This window comes from Lactuca sativa, chromosome 1 (genome assembly GCF_002870075.4).
Source record: "Lactuca sativa cultivar Salinas chromosome 1, Lsat_Salinas_v11, whole genome shotgun sequence".
In the NCBI taxonomy this organism is placed as follows: Eukaryota; Viridiplantae; Streptophyta; class Magnoliopsida; order Asterales; family Asteraceae; genus Lactuca; species Lactuca sativa.
The window spans coordinates 2022453-2048363 of NC_056623.2; the positions used below are offsets into that span (position 1 = coordinate 2022453).

General features: G+C 38.7%; 1 protein-coding gene across 1 annotated transcript; it reads left to right on the top strand.

Annotated features, from left to right (window-relative positions):
- Positions 1–973: 973 nt before the first annotated feature.
- LOC111894734 (E3 ubiquitin-protein ligase UPL2) lies at positions 974–14742 on the top strand. The gene is made up of 17 exons (XM_023890832.3): positions 974–1196; positions 1303–1445; positions 2681–2776; positions 2867–3070; positions 3171–9681; positions 9752–10764; positions 10847–11146; positions 11224–11428; positions 11499–11743; positions 11824–12095; positions 12176–13247; positions 13324–13470; positions 13553–13633; positions 13727–13952; positions 14051–14190; positions 14267–14373; positions 14478–14742. Exons 2-17 carry the CDS (start codon positions 1347–1349, stop codon positions 14578–14580), a joined length of 10821 nt encoding a protein of 3606 aa, XP_023746600.1. The 5' UTR covers positions 974–1196; positions 1303–1346; the 3' UTR covers positions 14581–14742.
- Positions 14743–25911: the final 11169 nt, after the last annotated feature.

Genomic DNA, 25911 nt, shown 5'->3' on the forward strand with positions numbered 1-25911 from the left:
TATTGGATGCTACATGTATTGAATGGTATATTGCATATGTTACAAATACCACATTCTCATTAAATTTGAACACCAACTGATAACACCACATTATGATTACACAACATATTGTAACTGGAATTGAAGGTTTTTCTTAATACAAATAACAATACAAAATACACATAACAAAATACTAACAACTTCATTACTAAACCTACACTTTATATATAAGGACTGAAACAAAAAAAACCTAGCTAATAACTAGGTAAAGCTTCAATTTGTGATTGTGTTCTTCAAGTTTCATCCTAAACGCCATACAATCACAGTCTTGATCATAATCATTCACTCATCCCATGAACTTGCATAATGGTCCCTGAACCAATTAAAGTAGATGAAGAATTAGGGCAAAATTAGAGAAGATGAAGAACGAAACTAAACAACTAACCTTACCTTTACTGTACAAGCATAGTAGAGTTTCCCAGGGTTTCTTTTGCTATAAGATGTGCGAATCACTGCAGTGGCTCCACAATTGCATTTAATATCGATCATTGCTATTTATTTGGAAGAAATCGATCGAACGAGGGGAGGAGACGAAGGAGAGGATAGCAGAGGAAAAGAGGGTTGCAGTGTTTTATAAGATTTTAAGGTGCAACGACATTAAGAATGGACACAAACCCTGAAAAGACGAAAATGCCCCTGCGTGCAAGACACGTAGGTAACTTAAACGGAAGCCTTTAACAGTTAACGTGCATAGGGACTAACCGTGCAAGATAAATAACAATGAGGGACCATCCGAGTTAAATTTTGGAAATAAGGACTAAATACACTTTCTGACATTTGCACGAGAGACCAACGGTGTAATTTACCCAAGGATGAAATATCACATTTCACATTAAGTATAAGGAAGGAGAAAGGACCAAATATGTAATTTTTACTCATGTGAAAAGACCCACCCTATGGACCGTAGTGCAAAAACCGCCCTTCAATTTCACATCGAGTGTAGAAAAGAGGGAGAGGACTGCCCTTCTGTATAAAAAGCAGCTCTCTTCTCCGATTCGAGGGTTAACCCAAACACATCCACCAACAGAACCCTTTTCTCTATACTCTTTGGGCTTCTGGGGCCTCATTTCTCTTACACATAAACCCTTTTACTCTCTTTCTTGATTTTCAATTTACTTTGATGTTTATGAATCCCTTGTTAATCTCTACACAACTAGGTCAATCTGTTCTGCCCTCTTGTTTTTCTGTATGATTTAATCGATTATCCTCGATTTGTTTGACTGTTTCATATCAAATTGATATTTTTTGTTTTTGTTTTTGCAGTATAAAGGAGTGTAGAGGAGTAAAGAAGAAGGGTTGTGAATCTTATGGCGGGTACCCTAAGATCGAGCTTGCCGTCGAGGTTACGGCAGCTTTTATCCGGTGAAGGACCTATCGGTCCGAATGTTAAACTTGACTCTGAGACTGTAAGATTTTTGCCTCCTTTTAGTAATTCTTCGCTTCCGTGAAGTGTTTATGCGTGGTTTTATTGGGGGTTTCTTGTTTTTGGTGTTGAATTTGGTTTATTGGTTGAAGTTAGGGCTGCGTTCTGTTGGTGTTGTTGTTTCGAAGTTCTTATGTTGATAAATAATTAATTGATGTGGAGGTAGGGTACTATGTGATTTAAATAACATGACTAGAAGGGTTCGCCTTGCTACATATAGTAATTGTATGCATTCAGGTACAATTTCAAGTGTCACTGGATCTACATTGTATTTAGGGTTTGTAGTTTTTAGGCACACCAATTAAAAAAAACAACAATTTGAGTTTTGATACAAAAACTAATACTCTCCAAGAGTCCGAATGTAAATAGATGTGGACTTCCTTTCAAATGTTGTTGGAGTTATGCTTTTTCTTCCCTGGATGTTTTAAAATCCAAGTTTTAAGTACAAAAGTAACTGTGTTGTCGTTGATTCTTACTTATGATGCAATTAGAGTGGCGTTTAAGCATATTATCTGATATAGAACAACATCATTGAAATATTCTGTGGGGTTTCTTGTGGTGTATGAATGGGATTGATTAATAAATATCATATTAGGGCTAGTTTTTGGGGATGCTTTTCTTTATAGCAAAATTATGGCTTGTTAACTTCTGTGCTCTTGTTGATTCCTAGTTTATCCACAATCAAATTAGTAATTATTGAAGCCATGATGAGTTCTAATAGCATGATCTAAGGATTACCTGTATGTAGTTATATGACCCTTGTTTGTGTACTTTTGGAAGATACGAATGGGATGTATGTGCCTGAAGTAGACTTCAAGATTTTATGCGCTTTTTCTACCCTTCTATCGCTTTATTGTAGTTTTGTATTCATTCATTCTTTTATCTGGTTTCCTTCCTAAAGGGGTGCATTTTTGTTGAACTTTTTAAAACCTACTTCTGTTTGTAAGTATATATGCATCCTGTAGCATAAGATTATACACCACAATTGACATAGGTGTTACCCTGATATATTTAGGGCAACATAAAGAAAGAGAGGAAATTCTTCATTTTGGTTACTTTCATACTCGGTTGGGGGATCATAATGGGGTATCTAATGAAAATAAGGCTATACTTATCAGTAGGATATTAGATTCTTGTGATGCTTGCAGAAGATTATTTATTCGCTTATATTTTGTATTTCTTGTCTTTACTACGTTAACCATGCCATTTTTTTTGCAGCCCCCAAAAGTGAAGGCATTCATTGACAAGGTGATTCTGTGTCCATTGCAAGACATAGCAATCCCTCTTTCAGGTTTCCACTGGGAGTACAGCAAGGTGATAAGATCATATTCATACCCTTACTCCGTGCCACCTTTTGAGTTTATATACTGCCTTTAGTTTGCTTAACCATGTGATTGTTATCAGGGAAATTTTCATCATTGGAGGCCACTGTTTCTGCATTTTGATACATACTTCAAGACATACTTGTCTAGCAGGAAGGACCTTCTTTTAGCAGACCCTTTAGAAGATGATACCCCTTTCCCTAAACAATCTGTTCTTCAGATTCTGCGTGTCATGCAAATAATTCTAGAGAATTGTCACAACAAAAGTTCCTTTGATGGTTTAGAGGTATAGTGATATCCATATATTGTTGCTCTTTATCAGTTACATTGTGTGATATATATATATATATATATGTTTGTCTCTAAGGGTTGGTTTGTTTGTTCAGCATTTCAAGCTGTTGCTTGCATCAGCAGACCCCGAGGTTCTCATTGCAACCCTGGAGACTCTTTCTGCATTGGTGAAAATAAATCCCTCAAAGCTTCATGCAAGTGGGAAGCTGGTAGGATGTGGTTCAATAAACAGTTGTCTTTTATCATTAGCGCAAGGATGGGGAAGCAAGGAAGAGGGTCTGGGCTTATACTCATGTGTTATGTTAAATGAAAGAACCCAAGATGAAGGTCTAACCCTGTTTCCATCTGATTTACAAACCGAAAACGACAATTCTCAAAACCGTGTGGGGTCCACTCTCTATTTTGAGCTGCATGGTGGTGATGCTACATCTACCAGCACAAGTGTTATTAACATCCCTGATCTTCACTTGCGTAAGGAGGATGATTTGTCTTTGATGAAGCTGATGATCGAGCAGTATAGTGTGCTCCCTGAGCACAGGTTCTCATTGCTGACTAGGGTTAGATATGCTCACGCCTTTCGTTCTCCAAGAATCTGCAGGCTATACAGCAAGATATGCCTTCTTGCTTTTATAGTTCTTGTTCAGTCAAGTGATTCGCATGATGAGCTTGTGTCCTTTTTTGCTAATGAGCCGGAGTATACAAATGAGTTGATCAGACTAGTGAAATCTGAAGACACGATACCTGGAACAATTCGTACGCTTGCAATGCATGCTCTAGGATCCCAGCTGGCTGCATATTCATCTTCTCATGAAAGGGCACGCATTCTGAGTGGCTCAAGCATCAGTTTTGCTGGTGGAAACCGCATGATTCTTCTTAACGTGCTGCAAAGGGCGATTTCGTCTTTGAGCAACTCTAGTGATCCCTCGTCCATCGCATTCGTTGAGGCACTTCTTCAGTTCTATTTGCTTCATGTGATATCCACATCAAGTTCCGGGAGTGTTATACGGGGATCAGGAATGGTTCCGACTTTTTTACCTCTGTTAGAGGACTCGGATCCTTCACACATGCATCTCGTCTGTTTAGCTGTGAAGACACTGCAAAAGCTCATGGATTACAGCAATTCGGCTGTGACTCTGTTTAAAGATTTGGGAGGGGTAGAGCTTCTAACCAACAGATTGCAGATAGAAGTAGGTAGGGTGATTGGTTCAGAAATAGGAGATGACAATAGTTCAATGAGCATCGGGGAGTCCTCGAGCAGTAATGTTGACTGGCTGTATTCTCAGAAGCGGCTCATCAGGGTTTTATTGAAAGCACTTGGTTCTGCTACTTACGCCCCAGCAAATTCTACAAGACCTCAAGGGGGTCATGATGTTTCATTGCCTGCCACTCTTTCCATGATCTTTGGAAATGTGGATAAGTTTGGAGGTGATATATATTCTGCAGCTGTCACTGTCATGAGTGAAATGATCCATAAAGACCCAACTTGTTATGCTTCATTGGATGAATTAGGTCTTCCAGACGCGTTTCTAGAGTCGGTGAAAGCTGGAGTTGTACCTTCTTCAAAAGCCCTTACTTGTGTTCCCAATGGTATCGGGGCTATCTGTCTCAACACCAAAGGCCTAGAGTCTGTTAGAGAGACTTCAGCATTGACGTTTCTGGTTGATATTTTCACCGATAAGAAATATGTACTTGCAATGAATGATGGAATTGTGCCTTTGGCGAATGCTGTTGAGGAGCTTTTGCGTCATGTTGCTTCACTCAGAGGTACCGGTGTAGACATGATCATTCAGATTGTTAATAAAATTGCTTCCATAGAGGATGGTAAGGCCAGAGCAAAATTGGGGAAACTTAACAATGAGAGTAATTCTATGGATATGGACATGGAAGATAAAGAAAATGTAGGTCCGGTTCTTGTTGCTGCCACAGATTCGGTTTCTGAAGGAGTTGGTGATGAGCAGTTTATCCAGTTGTGCATCTTTCATGTCATGGTCTTGGTTCATAGAACAATGGAGAATGCTGAAACGTGCAGGCTGTTTGTTGAAAAAGAGGGGATCGAAGCTTTGTTGAAGCTTTTATTAAGACCAAGTATAACACAGTCATCAGAAGGGATGTCGATTGCTTTGCATAGCACCATGGTTTTCAAGAGCTTTACGCAACATCACTCTGCTCCATTAGCACGTGCCTTTTGTTCTGCTCTTCGTGATTATCTCAAGACAACTTTGACAGGATTCGGTGTTCTTTCAGGATCCTTTCTGCTTGACCCCAAAGCCACTCCAGATGCTGGAGTTTTCCCTTCGCTTTTTCTTGTTGAATTCCTTCTGTTTCTTGCTGCTTCAAAAGACAACCGATGGGTCACGGCATTGCTTCAAGAATTTGGAAACGAAAGCAAGGATGTTTTAGAAGATATCGGGCGTACTCATCGTGAGATTTTATGGCAGATTGCACTGCTTGAAGATGCCAAATTTGAAACCGATGATGACAGTGACAGATCAAGATCCTCAGAACCTAATGCATCAGAATCCGAGGAGCAAAGATTCAACTCCTTCAGGCAGTTTCTTGATCCTTTATTGAGAAGAAGGATGTCCGGATGGAGTTTTGAATCCCAGTTTTTTGATTTAATCACTCTGTATCGCGATCTTACACATGCGTCTGGTGTTCCACAACGACAGAGTACGACAGATGGTCCTTCAGCCCTACATCTTGGAGGGGTCCACCAATCACAATCACAATCACAATCACAGGCGTCTGCGTCTTCTTCAGATGTTGCTAGTGCCGGTGTTGGCTCAAGGGAAGTTGACAAGCATAGATCGTATTATTCTTCTTGTTGTGATATGATGAGGTCGCTCTCTCTGCACATTACACATCTGTTCCAAGAGCTTGGGAAAGCAATGTTGCTTCCTTCTAGAAGACGAGATGACATGGTGACAGTTTCGCCTGCTTCAAGATCAGTGGCTTCTACATTTGCTTCCATCACATTGGATCACATGAACTTTGAAGGTCACATGAAGCCTTCTGGATCGGTATCATCCTGGTCACCAAAGTGTCGTTACCTGGGCAAGGTCATAGACTTCATCGATGGGATTCTCCTGGAAAAGCCCGACACCTGCAACCCTGTTCTATTGAATTGTTTATATGGTCGTGGTGTGCTTCAGTCGGTTCTCACCACATTTGAAGCTACCAGTGAGTTGCTATTCACAGTCAACAGGACGCCTGCATCTCCAATGGATACCGATGAAGGAACTCCAAAGCATGAATCAGAAGAAACAGTTCGTTCGTGGATAGATGGTCCTTTAGCCAGTTATGGTAAACTTATGGATCATCTAGTGACATCATCTTTTATTCTGTCGCCATTCACCAAACATTTTCTTACACAACCCCTTGTAACTGGCGATATTGCATTTCCACGTGATGCGGAAGTTTTCGTGAAGGTTCTTCAATCCATGATTCTGAAAGCTGTTCTCCCTGTATGGACACATCAACAATTCACTGACTGTAGTGACGATTTCATTGCTACCTTGATATCTATTATCCGTCATGTGTTTTCTGGGGTTGAAGTGAGAAGTGTAAGCAGTACAGGATCGCGTCCCTCTGGTCCTCCCCCAAATGAAACAACTATATCCACAATTGTAGAAATGGGATTTTCCAGAGCTCGAGCAGAGGAGGCTCTGAGACAGGTGGGGTCAAACAGTGTGGAGTTGGCAATGGAGTGGCTGTTCTCACATCCAGAAGAAGTTCAAGAAGATGATGAACTTGCTCGTGCACTTGCTATGTCTCTTGGTAATTCTGGAACAGACACAAAAGAAGCTACTACAAATGAAAGTAGTCAACAGATTGAAGAGGAAACCGTGCAGCTACCCCCAGTTGATGACCTGCTGTCTACTTGCAAAAAGCTTCTAGAAATGAAAGATTCTCTTGCCTTTCCGGTTCGGGATCTTCTTGCAATGATATGCTCTCAAGATGAAGGTCGATACAGGTCAAATGTTATATCGTTTATTCTAGAACAGGTGAAGCTTTGCAGTGCCAATGCTGATGGTGGAAAGAACAACATGCTATCCTCCCTCTTTCATGTCCTTGCTTTGATTCTGAACGAGGATAAGGATGCAAGAGAAGTTGCTTCCAAGAGTGGTCTGGTTAAGGTTGCAGCAGATCTTTTGTCGGAGTGGAACTCCCGTTCACACGAGAATGAGAAACTGATTGTTCCTAAATGGGTGACAGCCGCTTTTCTTGCTATCGACAGGCTGGCGCAGGTTGATCAAAAGTTGAATGCTGATATTTCAGAGTTGTTGAAGAAAGAGGATGTGGGCAACCAGAATTCTGTTGTTGTGATAGATGAGGACAAGCAAAATAAGTCCATGGGATTATCCTCAAAGCATATTGATGTGGATGAACAGAAGAGGTTTGTTGAGATATCATGTGGGTATTTAACGAAGCAGCTTCCTGCTGAAACGATCCATGCTGTTCTGCAGCTATGCGCTACACTTACAAGAACTCACTCTGTTGCTGTTAGCTTTTTAGATGCTGGAGGTTTGCCTTTGCTGTTATCTTTGCCTACAAGCAGTCTATTTGTTGGGTTTGATAATGTTGCTGCTACTATTATTCGCCATATTCTTGAAGATCCACAGACTCTCCAACAGGCCATGGAAAGTGAAATCCGCCATAGTATTCTGACAGCTGCCAACCGACAGTCTAACGGAAGGCTCACACCCCGTAATTTTTTGTTAAATTTGACGTCTGTCATCTCAAGGGATCCTGTGGTTTTTATGCGGGCTGCACGATCTGTGTGCCAAATTGAAATGGTTGGTGAGCGTCCATATGTTGTCTTGCTAAAAGACCGCGAGAAGGATAAGGTTAAAGAAAAAGAGAAGGAGAAAGACAAAGAGAGAGGAGAGGAAAAAGATAAGCCACAGACTCCTCAAATTGATGCAAAGTTGACATTGGGTAATGCCAAACTACCTGAGGGAAATGCTAAGAATGCAAAAGTTCATCGTAAGCTTCCTCAAAGTTTTGTTACAGTAATTGAGCTGCTTTTGGAATCAGTTATTACTTTTGTACCTCCTCCAGAAGACAAGGCAGCGGCAGGTGGAGAGGGTTCTTCAGTGGCTGATATGGAAATTGATGTTGCTTTAAGTAAGAGTAAGGGAAAAGCTATTGCCTCAGCAACCGAAGAGAATGGAGATAATGGCCAGGAATCATCTGCATCTTTGGCTAAGGTTGTATTCATTTTGAAGCTCTTGAAGGAAATTCTGTTGATGTATGGTCCATCTGTTCATGTTCTGTTACGAAAAGATGCCGAAGTTAGCAGCAGTCATGGTCATGGTGGGGGCATATTTCACCACATTCTTTGTAAGTTTCTTCCTCACCTGAGAAGTTCCAAAAAGGAAAAGAAGTCGGATGCAGACTGGAGGCACAAACTAGCAGGTAGAGCCAGCCAGTTGTTGGTGGCTGCTTGCGTGCGTTCTACAGAAGCAAGGAAGAGAATATTCATAGAGATCAATAACGCCTTCAGTGATTTTGTTGATAGTTCTAAAGTTCACAGGCCTCCTGGAAATGATATCCAGGCTTTTGTTGATCTGCTTGGTGATGTACTGGCTGCCCGCTCGCCTACCGGTTCTTCAATTTCAGGAGAAGCTTCTGTTACATTTATAGATGTTGGTCTTGTGAGATTGCTTACACGAACTCTTCAAATGTTGGATCTGGATCATGCTGATTCCATAAAGATTGTACCAGGGCTTGTAAAGGTTCTGGAGTTGGTCACTAAAGAACATGTTCATGCTGCTGAGGCTAATACCACAAAGGGTGAGAATTCAACAAAAGCTCCTGATCATGGCCAACCTGGGGGAACGGATCATACTGGTGATATAGATACATCTCAGTCCACAGAAACTGCAGCTTTACCTAATTCAAGCTCTGCACCTACTGAAGTTGCTGAGGGTTTTAGCACTGTTCAAACCTACGGCGGATCTGAGGCTGTTACTGATGACATGGAACATGATCAGGATATTGATGGAGGCTTCGCCCCTCCAAGCGAAGATGATTACATGCATGAAAATTCTGAGGATGCAAGGGGACTTGAAAATGGACTTGGTTCTGTTGGGATACGATTTGAAATCCAACCTGATATTCGTGAGAGGCTTGATGAAGATGACGAGGATATGTCGGGTGATGAAGGAGACGAGGTTGATGAGGATGAAGACGGGGACGATGACGATGACGGACACAATGATCTGGAAGAAGATGAAGTCCATCACTTGCCGCATCCAGACACCGATCAAGATGACCATGAAATTGAAGATGAGTTTGACGAGGACATGATTGAGGAAGAAGATGAAGACGACGAAGATGATGATGGTGGAGTTATACTAAGATTGGGTGAGGGAATGAATGGGATAAATGTATTGGACCATATTGAGGTATTTGGTAGAGACCATAGTTTTTCCAACGATACCCTCCATGTGATGCCTGTTGAAGTATTTGGTTCCAGACGCCAAGGCCGTACCACATCCATCTATAATCTTTTGGGGAGATCAGGTGATAGCTCTGTTGCGTCTCAGCACCCACTTCTAATGGAGCCTTCTTCATCACGTGCAGTCTCTTCCAGACAAGCAGGTAACTTTCTTTCATTCTCTCAATCCCTTCTCTTGTGTACTAAGTTGGTTTTTGGTTTTTGTGTTTGTAGATAATGGTCGTGATGGGCACATTGAAAGAAATTTAGAGTCATCCTCGTCGCGGTTAGATTCGATTTTCAGGTCTTTGAGGAACGGTCGCCATGGACAGCACGGACACCGCCTTAGCATGTGGAATGATGACCAGCAAAGTGGTGGATCTAATGCATCCAGCATCCCTGTAGGCCTTGAAGATTTGTTGGTTTCTCATTTGAGGCGTCCAACTCCTCCTGAGAAGGCCTCAGCCTCTGATCAAGAAAAAGTGGAGGAGGGTCAGCAGACGAAAAATGAATCCCAAGAATCAGCTGGGATGGTGCCTGAAACTGAAACTGCTGGTGAAAGCAGCAGTAATGATGATCAAGTTCCTCCTTTGAATGGCTCTGGAAGCACGCCTGCAGTAGATGATGAATCTCAAGAAGAGGGCACAGATGCAACTTTGGGTCAGCCTCATGATATGCAGTTTGAGAGCAACGATAGTGGTGTGCGGGATGTTGAGGCTGTGAGCCAAGAAAGTAGTGGAAGTGGAGCTACATTAGGAGAAAGCCTTCGGAGTTTGGATGTTGAAATTGGAAGTGCTGATGGCCATGACGATGGTCCCACAAGGAGAACAAATGTATCAATAAACGCGAGAGATGCATCCCTTCATAGTGTATCAGAAGTTAGTCAAGAAACAGACCAAAGTGATCCTGCCGAGGATGCACCACGTGATCGTGATGGTGCTGCTGGTTCTGCACCAATCGACCCTGCGTTTCTGGATGCACTTCCCGAAGAGTTACGTGCTGAGGTTCTTTCAGGCCCACAGGGGCCGGGACCGGTGGCAGCACAGCCACCTGCAACCAGCGAACCACAAAATGATGGAGACATAGACCCTGAGTTCCTTGCAGCACTTCCTCCAGACATCCGGGCAGAAGTTTTGGCTCAGCAACAAGCACAAGGGGCTCACCGAGCCCAAGAATTGGAAGGTCAACCCGTGGAGATGGATACTGTATCCATAATAGCCACATTCCCTTCAGAACTAAGGGAAGAGGTATGTTTTCTCTTCCTGTAATTTTTAAGTTTCTTTTTTTTTTTTCATGTATTTAATCTTTTGTTTTTGTTCATATGTTCAGGTTCTTTTAACATCATCTGATGCGGTTCTTGCTAATCTGACACCTGCTCTTGTTGCGGAGGCAAATATGTTGCGAGAGAGGTTTGCACGTCGTTACAATCGGACACTTTTTGGTATGTTCCCAAGAAGTAGGAGGGGTGAGTCTTCTAGAAGAGGGGAAGGAGCTGGATCCAGCATGGATAGAAGTGGTGGGATCATTACCCGTAGGTCAAGTGGAAGTAAGCCTGTTGAAACTGATGGAGCTCCTCTAGTTGACCAAGAAGATCTTAAAGCAATGATTCGGTTGCTTCGTGTAGTTCAGGTGACAGTTTGTTACTTACACCCGTATTCATACATGCTAAACATTCTCTCTAAAGCTTTTGTTTGTTTTTGCCACAGCCACTATATAAACCTCAGCTCCAGAGACTGCTCTTGAATTTGTGTGCTCATGGTGACACCCGTTCTTCCGTGGTAAAGATATTGATGGACCTATTGTTGCTTGATATAAGAAAGCCTGGAAATAACTTGAATGCTTCTGAGCCATCATATAGACTTTATGCATGCCAAAGTCATGTGATGTATTCTCGTCCTCAGTGCTTTGATGGTAAGGAGATCTTATCATTCATATTTGTATTTTTTGAAGCTAAAATCAATCCACCTACTCTTTGTTCTAGGGGTCCCTCCATTGGTGTCACGCCGTGTTCTAGAAACTTTGACGTATCTGGCCAGGAATCATACATTTGTTGCAAAACTTTTGCTTCAGTTCAGATTCCCTCCTGATAAGTCTCATGGAAAAGCCATCATGGTTGTTGAAGATAATGAAACAGAAAAGCTGCAGGGAGATTTCTTGGCCATAACAATGCTGTTGAGCCTCTTGAATCAACCGCTTTATTTGAGAAGTATTGCACATCTTGAGCAGGTAGAGTTTGCACATTTGTTTCTTTTGGTAAAATCTTCGATACATTTTTTTTAAAAAACTAAAAACTGTTTGTGTTTCAGCTTCTGAACTTGTTAGATGTGATCATCGACAATGCGGAAAGCAAGCAAGCGCCTGCTCCCGTATCTGTTCCTGAAGAATCAGCTGCTCAGATGTCCACATTAAATGCTGATGATGCTGGTGGCTCAGGCTCAAATACCAAATCACCCAAAGCTGATGATGCCTCTAAGCCCTCATCTTCTGGTGCTAATACAGAATATGACTCCCACACTGTGCTGCTAAGTTTGCCACAAGCAGAGCTACGGCTTCTATGCTCGTTGCTTGCACGTGAATGGTATGTGATCATTTCTTCACTTTGCTCATAATATATATACGGGAACTTGTTGTATTAAACTATAAAGTTTGTTGTTTTAGTTTGTCGGATAATGCATATGCTCTTGTGGCGGAAGTACTGAAGAAGCTGGTGACAATCGCACCACATCACTGTCATTTATTCATAACAGAGCTAGCTGGAGCTATGAAGAATCTTACAACATCTGCTATGGATGAATTACGCCGATTCGGTGAAATTGAGAAAGCACTTATTACAACTACAGCTTCAGATGGAGCAGCAATTTTAAGGGTGATACAGGCATTAAGCTCACTTGTTACTTCACTTAATAATCAAGAGAAGGACGAGACAGTTGCTGAAACGGATCAAGCTGCCACCCTTTCTCTTGTTGGGGACATAAATGCAGCTTTAGAGCCTCTGTGGACAGAGTTGAGCACATGCATAAGCAAAATAGAAAGCTATTCAGATGCGTCTTCACCTTCACCTTCCCCTTCACCGGATATGTCCGAGTCATTGACATCAAGACCTTCGGGTGCAATGCCTCCACTTCCAGCTGGCACTCAGAATATCTTGCCATATATCGAGTCTTTCTTTGTTATGTGTGAGAAGTTGCACCCTGGGAGTCCACAGGATTTTGGTATTATGGATGAGGCGACGACTTCAAAAGTTGATGAAAAGCATGTGGTGTTTGTGAAGTTCTCAGAGAAGCATAGGAAGCTTCTGAATGCATTCATCCGCCAAAACCCTGGCCTGCTTGAAAAATCCTTCTCCCTGATGCTCAAAGTCCCTCGTTTTATTGATTTTGACAACAAGCGGTCTCATTTTAGATCAAAAATCAAACATCAACATGATCACCATCACAGTCCTTTGAGAATCTCTGTCAGACGTGCATACATACTTGAAGATTCATATAATCAGCTGCGGATGAGATCCACACAAGATCTCAAGGGTAGGCTGACTGTTCACTTCCAAGGAGAAGAAGGGATTGATGCGGGTGGACTTACAAGGGAATGGTATCAGCTTCTATCAAGGGTTATTTTTGACAAGGGAGCTCTGCTGTTTACAACTGTTGGCAACGACTCAACATTCCAGCCAAACCCTAATTCCGTTTATCAGACAGAACATCTCTCATACTTCAAGTTTGTTGGAAGAGTGGTAAGTTGCTGCTTGTTTTTCGTTGTTGTTCTTTCTTTCTGTAGCTAGCTTATGGATTTCTGTTGTGGTGTTGTAGGTTGGGAAAGCACTGTTTGATGGTCAGTTGCTTGATGTTCATTTCACAAGATCGTTCTACAAGCACATCCTTGGTGTGAAAGTGACATACCATGATATTGAAGCCATTGATCCGGGTTACTTCAAGAACTTGAAGTGGATGCTTGAGGTACCGTCTATATATTTGACAATGTAACATTTGAGGAAAAAAGTAGATGTATTATTGAACAAGTTGTCTTGATTTTGTGCAGAATGATATCAGTGATATTCTGGATCTAACATTTAGTATCGATGCGGATGAAGAAAAGCTGATATTGTGCGAAAGAACAGAGGTAAAAGAAAAGTCAAGTTTTAGAATGTAATGTAATGTTAATGGATTTTATTTTATATGGTGATTGATTATGAACGAATGATATATGATTTAGGTGACGGATTATGAGCTGATCCCTGGTGGAAGAAATATTCGAGTGACGGAGGAAAACAAACATAAATACGTGGATTTGATTGCGGAGCATAGATTAACGACAGCCATACGTCCTCAAATCAATGCTTTCTTGGAAGGTTTTACCGAGTTGATTCCTCGCGACTTGATATCCATCTTTCATGATAAGGAGTTAGAACTCCTGATAAGTGGCCTTCCAGATATCGACTGTGAGTTGGACTTTTTCTTCATTCTTTTTCTAGATAACAATATATGCTTGTATTAAAAAAAAACCATAAACATGCTTGTTTAATATGTTGTTTTTCAGTGGATGACATGAAGGCCAATACAGAGTATTCTGGGTATAGTGCTGCATCTCCAGTTATCCAGTGGTTTTGGGAGGTTGCTCAAGCTTTCAGCAAAGAAGACAAAGCTCGTCTCTTGCAATTTGTCACTGGTACCTCAAAGGTATATTCATATTTTGGCAACAACTTAAATAATAAATGGATTCAATGCCTAATCATTCTATATATATATTTGCCAGGTGCCTTTAGAAGGATTCAGTGCTTTGCAAGGCATCTCTGGATCTCAAAAGTTTCAGATTCACAAAGCATATGGAAGACCTGACCATTTGCCCTCAGCTCACACCTGGTAATAATTTTCATCACATGATCTTAAATCCCTTATTCAGCATAGTAGTTAATAATTTATATATATATACATATGTATGTATGTATGTTTGTTGGTGGATGCAGTTTCAATCAGTTGGATTTACCAGAATATCCTTCAAAGGAACATCTGGAGGAGAGGCTGCTGCTTGCAATTCATGAAGCCAATGAAGGATTTGGTTTTGGTTAAAAGAGATGAGAGATGTAGATAATTTTTTTTTTTAATTTTATCATGTCCTTTTCAACACGGGATTCCAGCAGTGTTGATATACTTGCTTACTGTACAGTTTCGGTTTGTTAAAATTGTAACTTGTTCTTAATTAATTAATTTCCTTGGTTGGGTTGCTGCCAATTATATCATCTTATCTTTTAGATTACAAGCTGGTTGGAAGGATTTTTGCTAAAATTGTATATTGGACAACGGCTTTGGAAATTGCATATTAGTAGTGATTTCAGCTTTCATCGGAAATCTACTCTTTCTTGTTTATTATTCTGTATTCTACAGACTTGTCTAATTGCTTTGTAAGCTGGCTGGCTATTGATTGATCTTGAATGTTTGCTTATGTGTTCTATACAATACTTGTTTTTGTTTCGGTCCGGCAACTGGGTTATAAGTGGCTAACCGGGTGAGCAAGTTTCAAACATTTCTAAAATGGCTCATTTCGGACCTTTGACTACATGACTGTAATCTGTAGTCACCAAATCATACATGATATTGTGTTTTATAACATGTTACAGATGCGTTTTCACAACACCAATGCATAACCAGCTTGTAAATCACAACTTCATGTATTTCTATCTAAAGAATAAAAAATATTATTGTCTTGAAATTATTCATGATTGAATTCATGAAAATAATCTTTAAGCGTGGGTTTACCTAATAATTTAAATCTCCATCCATTTTCTAAGTACTCATAATTATTATAGCAATCTTGTTGCAATGTTTAATATCCATAAACAATCCATAATTGATTCATGCCAGTTTTAAATCACTATTAACTTCTAAAAGCATGAATGGTTGTGTAGTTTTGAATAATCAAATTACTTAGAAAGTTAAACATGCAAAAATGAAACACAAGAATAAACAATTAAAGAAGGCAGTATGATACTCATAAATAATTCTTTATTATCCATTCACCAAAATCAATTAGATTTATTTTGTTACAAAGTTTCAACTTATCAACTAACTACTAAAACTAATATAATATCTCAAGCTAATGCTCCTAGCATGCTGGTTGTGCTTAACCCTGCTCAGAACCTTCAACAAAGGATTTGCAGGATTGTCTTCCAATGCTCCTAGCATGCTGGTTGTGCATAACCTAGGAACGGAGATTAAAGTTCTGTTCCATAACACTATCAGGTGTCGATGTACGGTAGCTTTGTACATGATGACTAGAAATGGTGAGACCCGACCAGACAACTGTTAGCGGTATTTCTAGTCACCCCACAGAGTATGTGACAACACTTGATCATTCTAGACGGTCTTGTGAATTACGTTGCTAGCGTAGATGAATTGGAAAACCATATTCATCAAATATTCTGACGACCCATAAGCCTTTATGACTTACACTTGCAAAGGAAGCCCCTAGTTGTGTAGTCAATCTTTAAACAATTCATCAGACGAGATAATTACTTCCTAATAATCTTGAACTAAGATTTGTGAGGATCGGTAGGATTAGATATGTAGGAGTATAAGCCAATATGGATTTAGTATGGTAACAGTTGGTTTTGCGGGTCTGATAATTAAATAATATTATCATATCAATATCGTGGGATTGAAATCCCTATGTATCTCACCAGGTTTCCTCAACCTGACCCATTCAGTTTATATGCATCACAGTTATCAAGACTTAAGTTATTGGAACTTGATTAGGAACCTGAGTGATTAAGAGACAACCTGCAAAAATATTCAAGACCATCATGTCTTTACGTTGTAACTTATGTATCTGTATTGATTATGACATCCTTAGGGTTTTAACATTTTGGAAACTGTGACATCCCCAAATTCACGGTCATTTTAAAAATTTTATTTATGCTTATTTGAAATTAAGAGTATTCATTTTAAAGAATAATATTGCGGAATTTGTTCCCAGAAAACATGATAAATATATTATCAAAGCATTTCCGAAGAAATGTATTTTTATTTATATTAAAACTTTGGGATGTCATCGTCAATACAGAAACATAAGCATGAACAGACCTTACATTCATTTACACTAGTGATTTACATCTCCTTTAATCTCTCAGTGTGATATAACTTCGTATCGACACCTGTGATACAAATAAATGAGTGGGTCGGGTTGGGAAACCTGGTGAGTACATAGGGTTTTCAACCCACAATAATAAAGTTATTATGCTTCATCATCAAACAATTAACCCAATTGCTCATCCCCATTATCTTCTTTATTCTTAAGGATCTACCTTAAGAATCATCTATTCTTCATTTATTCATTCCTAAGGAATAGGAACAAAGTCCATCGCTGCCAATGTTATCTATTAGGCACAACTGCCAGTATTATCTTTTAGGCGTAGCTGCAAGGATTATGATGTTCTCTATTAGGCGCATCTGTCGATATTATCATTTAGGCGCAACTGCTAGAATTATGATGTTCTCTATTAGACACAGTTATCGATATTATCCTTTAGGCGAAACTGCTAGGATGTTTAGAGTACATCATAGTTTAAAAACATCTACAGGTTGTGGCGCAGCTGCCAGTGTTCATCTATATCATCCCTTATCATTCATTTACCCATCTTCACCCAATATTTTTATAGGTATAAAATACATATATAGTTTACATCAAATAAAACAAGTATATTTGGTTCATCCAACATGGATATCAAGAACGCAGATAATATGCACACATAGCACATAATTTATATTAAATACTTCATATCTATGTGTAAGATGAAAGTAACTATGCACTCACTTGTTAAAGTAATGATTCCAAACTCGGGCAGCGCTTCGCTTCTAACGATTCTATTTTCCTACGACGAAACCTAATATCATTACTGCTAGATTTTAGTCTAATATTTATTGCGACTATTTATAAGCGATATTGTTTTATAAGTTTTAAACAATACTTTTCAACCACTATGTACAGACAGGGGCCAGACATGAAACATCGGAGGGCAGGACCATTTTGACATTATATCACTTCTAAAATCCAACAACCCTATGCGGCCCTTCAAATCAGATTCCCCATACCGCGAGTAGTTAAAATATATTATAATAACACTTTGTATATTATATTTTATAATATATATATTGTTTACAAGTTCATAATAACGATAATAAACTTAAACATAAGCTATACTTAAAGTAGGGTAAGCATAACTCACTTACTAGGAAATGTTTGGTTAGGAACCGCACTCTGCGGGGGCAGAATTTCCGAGCCAAAAAACTCTTCTTTTCGGAGCCTTCTGGCGCTCCGGGGTTTTCCTCTAGCGATTAGAAGTTACTAGGGCTTTGGGAGAGGTTTAGAGAGAAGTTAAAGAGAGAAAGAAGGGTTGAGGTGTGAAGAAAATGGGAGAACCTCGCATGCTATTTATAGGCTGGAAATTGGCTCAACTCGGTGAGTTATGGGCCTCCAAATCCTCGTGTTGGTGTGCCACATGTCACCATCTGGTGGCAAGGTGTGGGGAGAAAGCAAGGGCTCAAATCGTGGCACGTCACCCACTTCGCAATTGCACCCTTTCCACTTCTAAATTCTGTAACTTCTACATACGAGCTCTGTTTTCGATGTTATTTATATCCACGTGTAGGTATTAACAATATCTACAACTCTCCTTTTGACTCCATCAGCTAATTCTCGACCGATTTTAAATTTAACCGTATGAGAAGATTACACTGTTTAACAACCGTGTAAAATTCATAACTTCTACATACGGACTCCGTTTTCGACTGTGTTTCTATCGTTAAACTCCTATAATGAGATCTTAAATTCTCATTTAGGTTGTGTTGGCTAAAAATTGGTCGATCTAAAATTCGAATTTCAGGCTGCATACTGCTATGCCAAATCTTAGAACGATCATAACTTCCTCAATCGAAGTCAAATTTTGACGTTTTTTTTATGTACGTTCTTAGTTTAACATATACTACGACTTTCATTTAGATTACTAAGGATAAAAAGTAATTTATCAAAAATTCACTTTTTACGAACCCCGATGCCGTGTCGGTTTTGCCGTAAAACTTCGACGTGTCATAACTTCTTCGTTATAACTCGGATTCCAGCATTCTTTATATGTATGGAATCCTTGTGACATATACGATAACTTGGTTAAGATTATTTTCTTTAAATAATCTTCTATCAAAAAGTCATTTTTGACGCTTATTGTCTCTAAATTGACTAGCCCGAATCTGTGGGCTTTACAGAAATGAACATTTGTAATAAAAATGATCTTTTGTACTGAGATTTACTGCAAATATAAATAAATGAGTTTAAAAGCGTAAAGAAAAAATTTAATTGGTTCTGAAAATTAGAGGATGTCACATATGTAGTGTTACTTTCTATCGATATGCTTAGATCTATCATGATCCTTTGGTTCTTTTGTCAAAGCAACCACATCTTCATTATTGCAGAACAGTTCCATTGGCTCTTGAATTGTCGGGACTACTCCGATATCTCTGATGAAATTCTTTAACTAAGCTGCTTCCTTTGATGCCTCACTCGATGTGTTATAGTTTGACTCACAAGTAGACTCATCCACCATTGACTGCTTGGAACTCTACCGAGTCATCGCTTGTCCATTCAATAAGAAAAACCCGGCCATATTGAGAACAAAAGTTGTCACGATATGTTTGAAAGTTGGCATCATTATAACCACTCACTCTCAATGTATCATTGCCACCAAGAACTAAGAACATTTCTTTTGTTCATTGCAAGTACTTGATAATATTCTTAACCGTTGTCCAATGAGCTCTGCCAAGGTTTCCATGAAATTGACTAACCATGCTCAAAGCATAAGCCACATCAGGGCGAGTATATGTGATAACATTCATGATCGATCCTATAGCCGAAGCATATGATGGGGCTCAAATCATGTCATATATTTCCTCCTTAGTACTGGGACTTTGAGTCTTACTTAACTTAACAGTACAGTGCATGGGTAAATCCCCTTTCTTGGAGTTCTCCATATTGAAACACTTCAATATTTTATCCAAGTATGTACTATGAATGAGACTAATAAGTCGTCTCTTTCTATCCCTCAAAATCCTTATCCCAAGAATAGTTGTTTCACCTAGATCCTTCATAGACAAACACTTCCCAAGCCAAGAATTCACTACTTGTAAGGTTGGAATGTCGTTTCCTATAAGAAGTTGGTCATCAACATACAACATTAGGAAGGTCATTATACCTAAACTATCTTTGAAATACACACATGAATCGACCTCGATCCCAGAGAATCCAAATTCTTTGACCTTCTCATGGAAGCAAAGATTCCAGCTACGAGATGCTTGTTTCAATCCAGAAATGGATTTCTCAATATTACACACTCTATCAGGATACTTGGCATGTACAAAACCCTCTGGCCAACTCATGTAAACATTTTCAGTCAACTTCCCATTTAGGAAATCGGGTTTAACATCCATCTTCCACACCTCATAATCATAAAAGGAAGCTATGACAAACATAATCATGATTGACTTGATGTTAGCCACTGGTGAGAAGGTGTTATACTAGTCAAACCTTTAGATTTGATTAAATCCCTTCGCAACCATTTGTAACCTACTGTCTTCCGATAAGGTTCATGATCAACCAAGTTCCACACTTGGTTATCATACATGGATTGAATCTTGCTGTCCATTGCCTCCTTCCATTTGGCAGCCTCAGGGTCTGCCATCTCTTCCTTGTAGTTAGCAGGTTCTTCCAAATTTATCAGTGTTATATCACTCATAAACGTATCCTCATTATTAGGCGTGCCAAACCCAACAAATAATAGGGGTACAAGGGGCTCCAAATACACTGCTATAATGCACTAAAAAGTAGTACAAGACAAGTAGGGTCGAACCATAGAGACACTGGATAAAAGTCTATACCTCTTTGCGCAAGGTACTTTGGTCACAAATGGGGTTTTGTTTGCAAATTTCTAGTAATGAAAATAGCAATCTACTTTAAGAACGGACATAAAATGAATTAAACTTGTAAACATGTGGTTAAAATGGTTCCAGTTCTAGGTCTTAATGTTGACATTTAACTTGATTATGAATTGATGTAATTCATGATTGCTATTCTATGTTGATACTAAAAGATATTAACACGCTCTAATACCTCTCGCTTGCCAAATTATCTAACCAAAACATGCTTTTTACTAGACCTAGCTTTACTAAATCAACCTAAACATGCTCTTAGATTGTATTGAAAAACTACATTAAGTTTTGTACAAGCTTCCTAACAATGTTCATTTTTTCTCATATGCTCAGAAGTGTGAAAACATGTGATATATGTTTTACAATAAGAAAACTTATTGTTTGCTCCCAATTATTAACTTGATAGAACGTTTAGGTGCCCTAAAAGTTAATTAACTACACAAAAATTCAATTCATGAAAGTGGTCAATCAAACACAAATCAAATTCAAGGGTTCTAGTTTAAACAAAACATAATCACTAGAATAGAATCATAAATCAAACATCAAATTGCATGCTTGAAGTCAAGCAATCAATATGTTTTGAACAAGAACTAGAAATTAAGGTTTCTTAATTCTTAGCCACACATGTCTAAGAACAAATAAAGCAATGAAAAAGATGAAATTGAAATGTTTACTGCTTACAAAAGGAAATCAAAAGTATTTACAATGATTAGTATCATTCAAGAATTCCCAAAAATCTCCAAAAATCGCCAGAAGTTGCTCCCAAAAATCGTCTCCTCTGAAAAATGATCTCTCCCCCCCCCCCTTTAGTAATGCTCACAAGCCTAACTCAAGGCCATGCATTTTTGGCATGGCCATGCCATTTGCTCATGTGTCTTTACCATGTGTTTTTGGCATGACCCGTGTTTTTTTGCTAAAAGTCCAATAAGTCTTCCAAGTGGGGTCCTTCTTCAGTCTAGCTTCACCCCGATTCATGTTGCTCAAAAATAAGATGAAAAAGGACAAACACGACCCGTGTCGGTGTGACACGAACCATGTTTCAAATGTAGTTCTTTGCTATGATGACATGCAACAACCCGAGTTATGTCTTCATGTTTTCTTCTATGGCATGGCCGATCCATCTTCTCTTCATACTCCAATGCCCCCTATTCCATGTTCCATGTTCCAAGCTCCATGCTCCATGCTCCATGATGCCTACAAAATAAATCAAAAATAGTGAAGTACCAAACATTCTTAATAAAATATGCAATTGCCCAAATAATTAATTAAATGCAAGAATTATGAAGTAGAATGCTATGAAAGGACGAAAATAAACATGCAAAATAGGTACATAAAATGCACCTATCAAACCTCCCCAAGCTTATAACTTTCTTGTCCTCAAGAAAGAACAAAATGAAGAATCACCCTAGAGAAGACGATGGGAGACTAAAAAGAAACTAAGATGAAAAGAACGAAATGGATGAAAAGGACCTAAAGGGAATTAAGAGTGAATGAAGGCAATAAAAGAAAAACTAACGAAAATAACATATGTACAAAAAGATTAACAAAGCTTCAAAGGTATTTTTTTCAAACATCAATGCAATAATCAAAACAAAATGAGCGAGATTCAATCCAATTAACCTCATTGTATCATACAGTCGAAGGTGTGCCTGTCGTGCCTTGAGATAACTTGGCACTAACCCCACAAAGATATATAACATTAAAAACAAGACTTTTAGCCACTCCCTAACACAACTCAACAAAATCAAAGTTACAACACTTGTTCACTTTTACCGGTATTGGATTAGCACATGGAACAAATTATGGTCTTACTCTTGCGAAAACATATGTGATGAAAAATATGCTCAACCATATTTATTTTACATAACATGAAAATGACCGACTCCATCTATTTGTTGACTAACAACAATCTTTTTCTAAAAAATCTTTTCTAAAAAATCTTTTCTAAAAATTCCCTAATATTTACCTAGATTGGTTACATGTTTCAGACCACTTACATCAGTCAAAGTAGTTAACAATTAGTCCCGATGTCATAAGTTCATGTTCAAGTCCAAGTGGATCTTTTGACAACCAAACAGTTTTCCTAGTTATATGTATTCATGCAACTCATGTTGTTAACAATTAGTCCCGATGTCATAAGTCCACTTATTGACTTTTTTTTAACTCTTTTTTTTCATTTTTTCTTAACTCTTTTATATTTTGTCCCTACAGAACTCCATTGAATTTCTGTTCACGCATGTAACGTCCCAAAAATTATAACGTAAAAAGTTCATTTTTAGTTTAACCATAAAAACCATTTAATCATTTCAATCATTCAAAAGTATAACAGAGTAAAAATAGTTGTCAGAGTATAATTTCCCAAAATCATATAGTGCGGAAACATGGGTGGATGTGCTACGATCAAGTCGGGCCTTTCCCTCTCGAACCGGGAGTATATGAAAAACATTTTAAATGTAAATCGTAAGCACGAAACTTAGTGAGTTCCCCCAAATACCACATACCATACATATATGTCAGCTCAAGGTTGTGTTGGGCCTATTTCATCCTTGAGTCTATTTCAACTCATGTGTTAGCCCAAGCCGTACTGGGTCTATTTCACCCCCGAGTCTATTTCAACTCATGTGTCGGCTTAAGGCCGTACTGGGTCTATTTCACCCCACATATATATAGCAAAGAGGCATACAAACATACATACATACATCACGAGTCACAAAGACTACAAACACATACAATCCTAGTGTCCTACATTATAGTGAGCAAACTCACCTGAATCACAAAGCTGGCTAACACTCAGCTCAACACCGTGTCAATCACAACTAACTGCTCTCCTGTCAAATGATGGGCGCCTAACACCTCCTGTCAATCCACACAAGGTAAATCCTAAGTCTACCTTATAAAACCAGAATTTGACCAAAAGTCAGCCCAGACCAAAAGTCAACGGTCAAAGTCAAAGTCAACAACCCAACGTCAACTTATCCATCCTTACGTCGTGACAGTCCTTGGTCATGTCGTGAGATCTCACTTGGTCCGATTCCAACTCATCCCGGCTCACCTCAAACATGAAAAATGTAACGCCCGTGTTTCAAGGCTAAGCAGTAGTAGATGATGTAATAGTCTAGGTCAACTATTGTAACTCTTTTTGAAGTAATAAAGATGAATTATTTGAGTATCATGTGCATTTATGTGCTTATTACTTATTTATAAATGTATAATAAATAAATGATGAAAATAAGCGTCAAAATTAAAGTGTGAGATAAACCCGATATCTTTACATAAAGTTGTAGTGGTCGAAACAAGGATTTCTTATATATAAAGAATGCCAAAATCCGAGTTATAACGAAGAAGTTATGACTCGTCGAAGTTTCGCGACAAAACCGACATGGTACCGGGGAGCGTAAAAAGTGAGTTTATGATAAAGTGCTTTCTAGCCTTAGTAATCTAAATGAAATTCATAGTATACGTTAAACCGAGAGTGTGCATAAAAAGAACGTCAAAATCTGACTTCATATGAAGAAGTTATGATTTTTCTAAGATTTGGCATAGCAGTGCACAACCCGAAATTCGAATTTTAGATCGGTCGATTTTTGGCCGACGCAACCTAAACGAGAATCAAAGATCTCGTTAATTGTAGCGCAACGGTAAAAAGACAGACGAAAACGGACGTCGAATAAAGAATTTATGAATTTTTAACAGACTTTTCCTATCTCGCCCTGTTAAAAATATAGCTTTAAAAATAAAGTCAAAATTAGCCGATGGAGTCTAAACGAAAGTTGTAGGGTACGGCCCTGCCTACGCGTGGATATAAAGAACGTCAAAAACAAAGTTCGTATAACAAGTTATAAGTTATAATAGCATATTTACGTATTAAAATAAAGTATAAATCATATATACGTATACATATATATACAAATGTATATATCATTAGAAAGGTATCGACGATGTGGTCATCATAAGACTATTGTTGAGTACTTTCAACATTAGTTTAGTACAAATATTGTCACAACTGGAAATTTTGTGTCATGTAATCTATACATTCAAGTTAATGTGAATCAAAAACTTAAGAGCATGTGTGATACCTACTATTATGACATCAAAAACTTCAATCAAATACATCATACAAGTGCTACAAATAGTCAATAAGCAATTGGAAACCCTATAAGTTCTTGTTTAAGTCCATTTTAGACTAGGACTTCCTTATTGGACTCAATGGACCAATAAGCTTCCAATTTGACTATCATGGGCTTAGAACCCTTAATTGGGCTCTAATTGGACCCACATTAATTTATTTCAACATTTTGGGCCATATTGGGCCTAGAATGAAATAAATTAAAAGTTTTGGACCATGATTAACCTAAACTAGCCCAACAAAGTGTGAAAAATCATGTTATATTTCTTTTGGGCCAACAATCATCAAACTTAGCTATAACATGGGCTTAAGGGCAAAAAGCCCAAGAATCTTCTCACATCTTCCTCATTCTCGGCCCAAGCCCAAAAGAAGAGAGGGTTGACTTTGTGAGTGACACCTCACCATTACCCAAGGGACTTCCATGCAACATATCACATACCTCCATGCATGTATCACCTCAAAGATCTATTCCTTTCTCTCTCTCCCTCACTCTCGGCCATTTTCCAACACACACACACATACACAAAAATCTCTCAAACTCTCTCAAGAACACTCCTCCCTCTCCACTCAAAGATCTCGAAATTTAGGAAGCTTTCAAGAGGATATTTCCACAAATTCTTCATCTAAGGTAAGATTATACTTGGATCTATGACTTAGATTCTTTTTGTCATCAAAATCTTTTCCTAATCCATGCCAAAACCGTGATCTTACCTCTTAGAAGCACATCAAACTCGAGATCTTCAAGAAAAGGGTGCTAAGGCCAAAAATCACCAAGTTTTCTTCCATCCTTTCTTCAAAAACCGAAATCACACCCTAAGGTGAGCTTCATACCCCCTATTTTCTGTTTTTATGAGTTTTGCGGGGGGGGGGGGGGGGGGGGGGAGGAATATAAGTGAAAGTGTAGATCTATATGTGTTTTTGTATGCCTTGTATGATTCTATGCTTATGTGGGTGTTTTTGTGTGTTTATAATGTTGGATCTAGCCATTAACCCCTAAAAATCGAGATATACTTTATGTTAAATGATATTAGCATCAAATATATTTCTACATACAAAGTGTTCCAAGAAAAATAGCTAAATGGCTTAATAACATTTTATTTGGGCTAAAAACTCAATTTTTGGACATAAAATGTTAAAAAATATAAAGTTAAAGGACCCAAAATGACATATCACGAATTCTGATGGATGAGGAGTGTCAAAACAGTTTCAATAAAATATTTTCTGGAAATATACTCATTTGGAGGATTAAAAATATAAATTTCAAGCTTAATGGGCTAAAAATGACAATTTCGGCCCAATAGGGC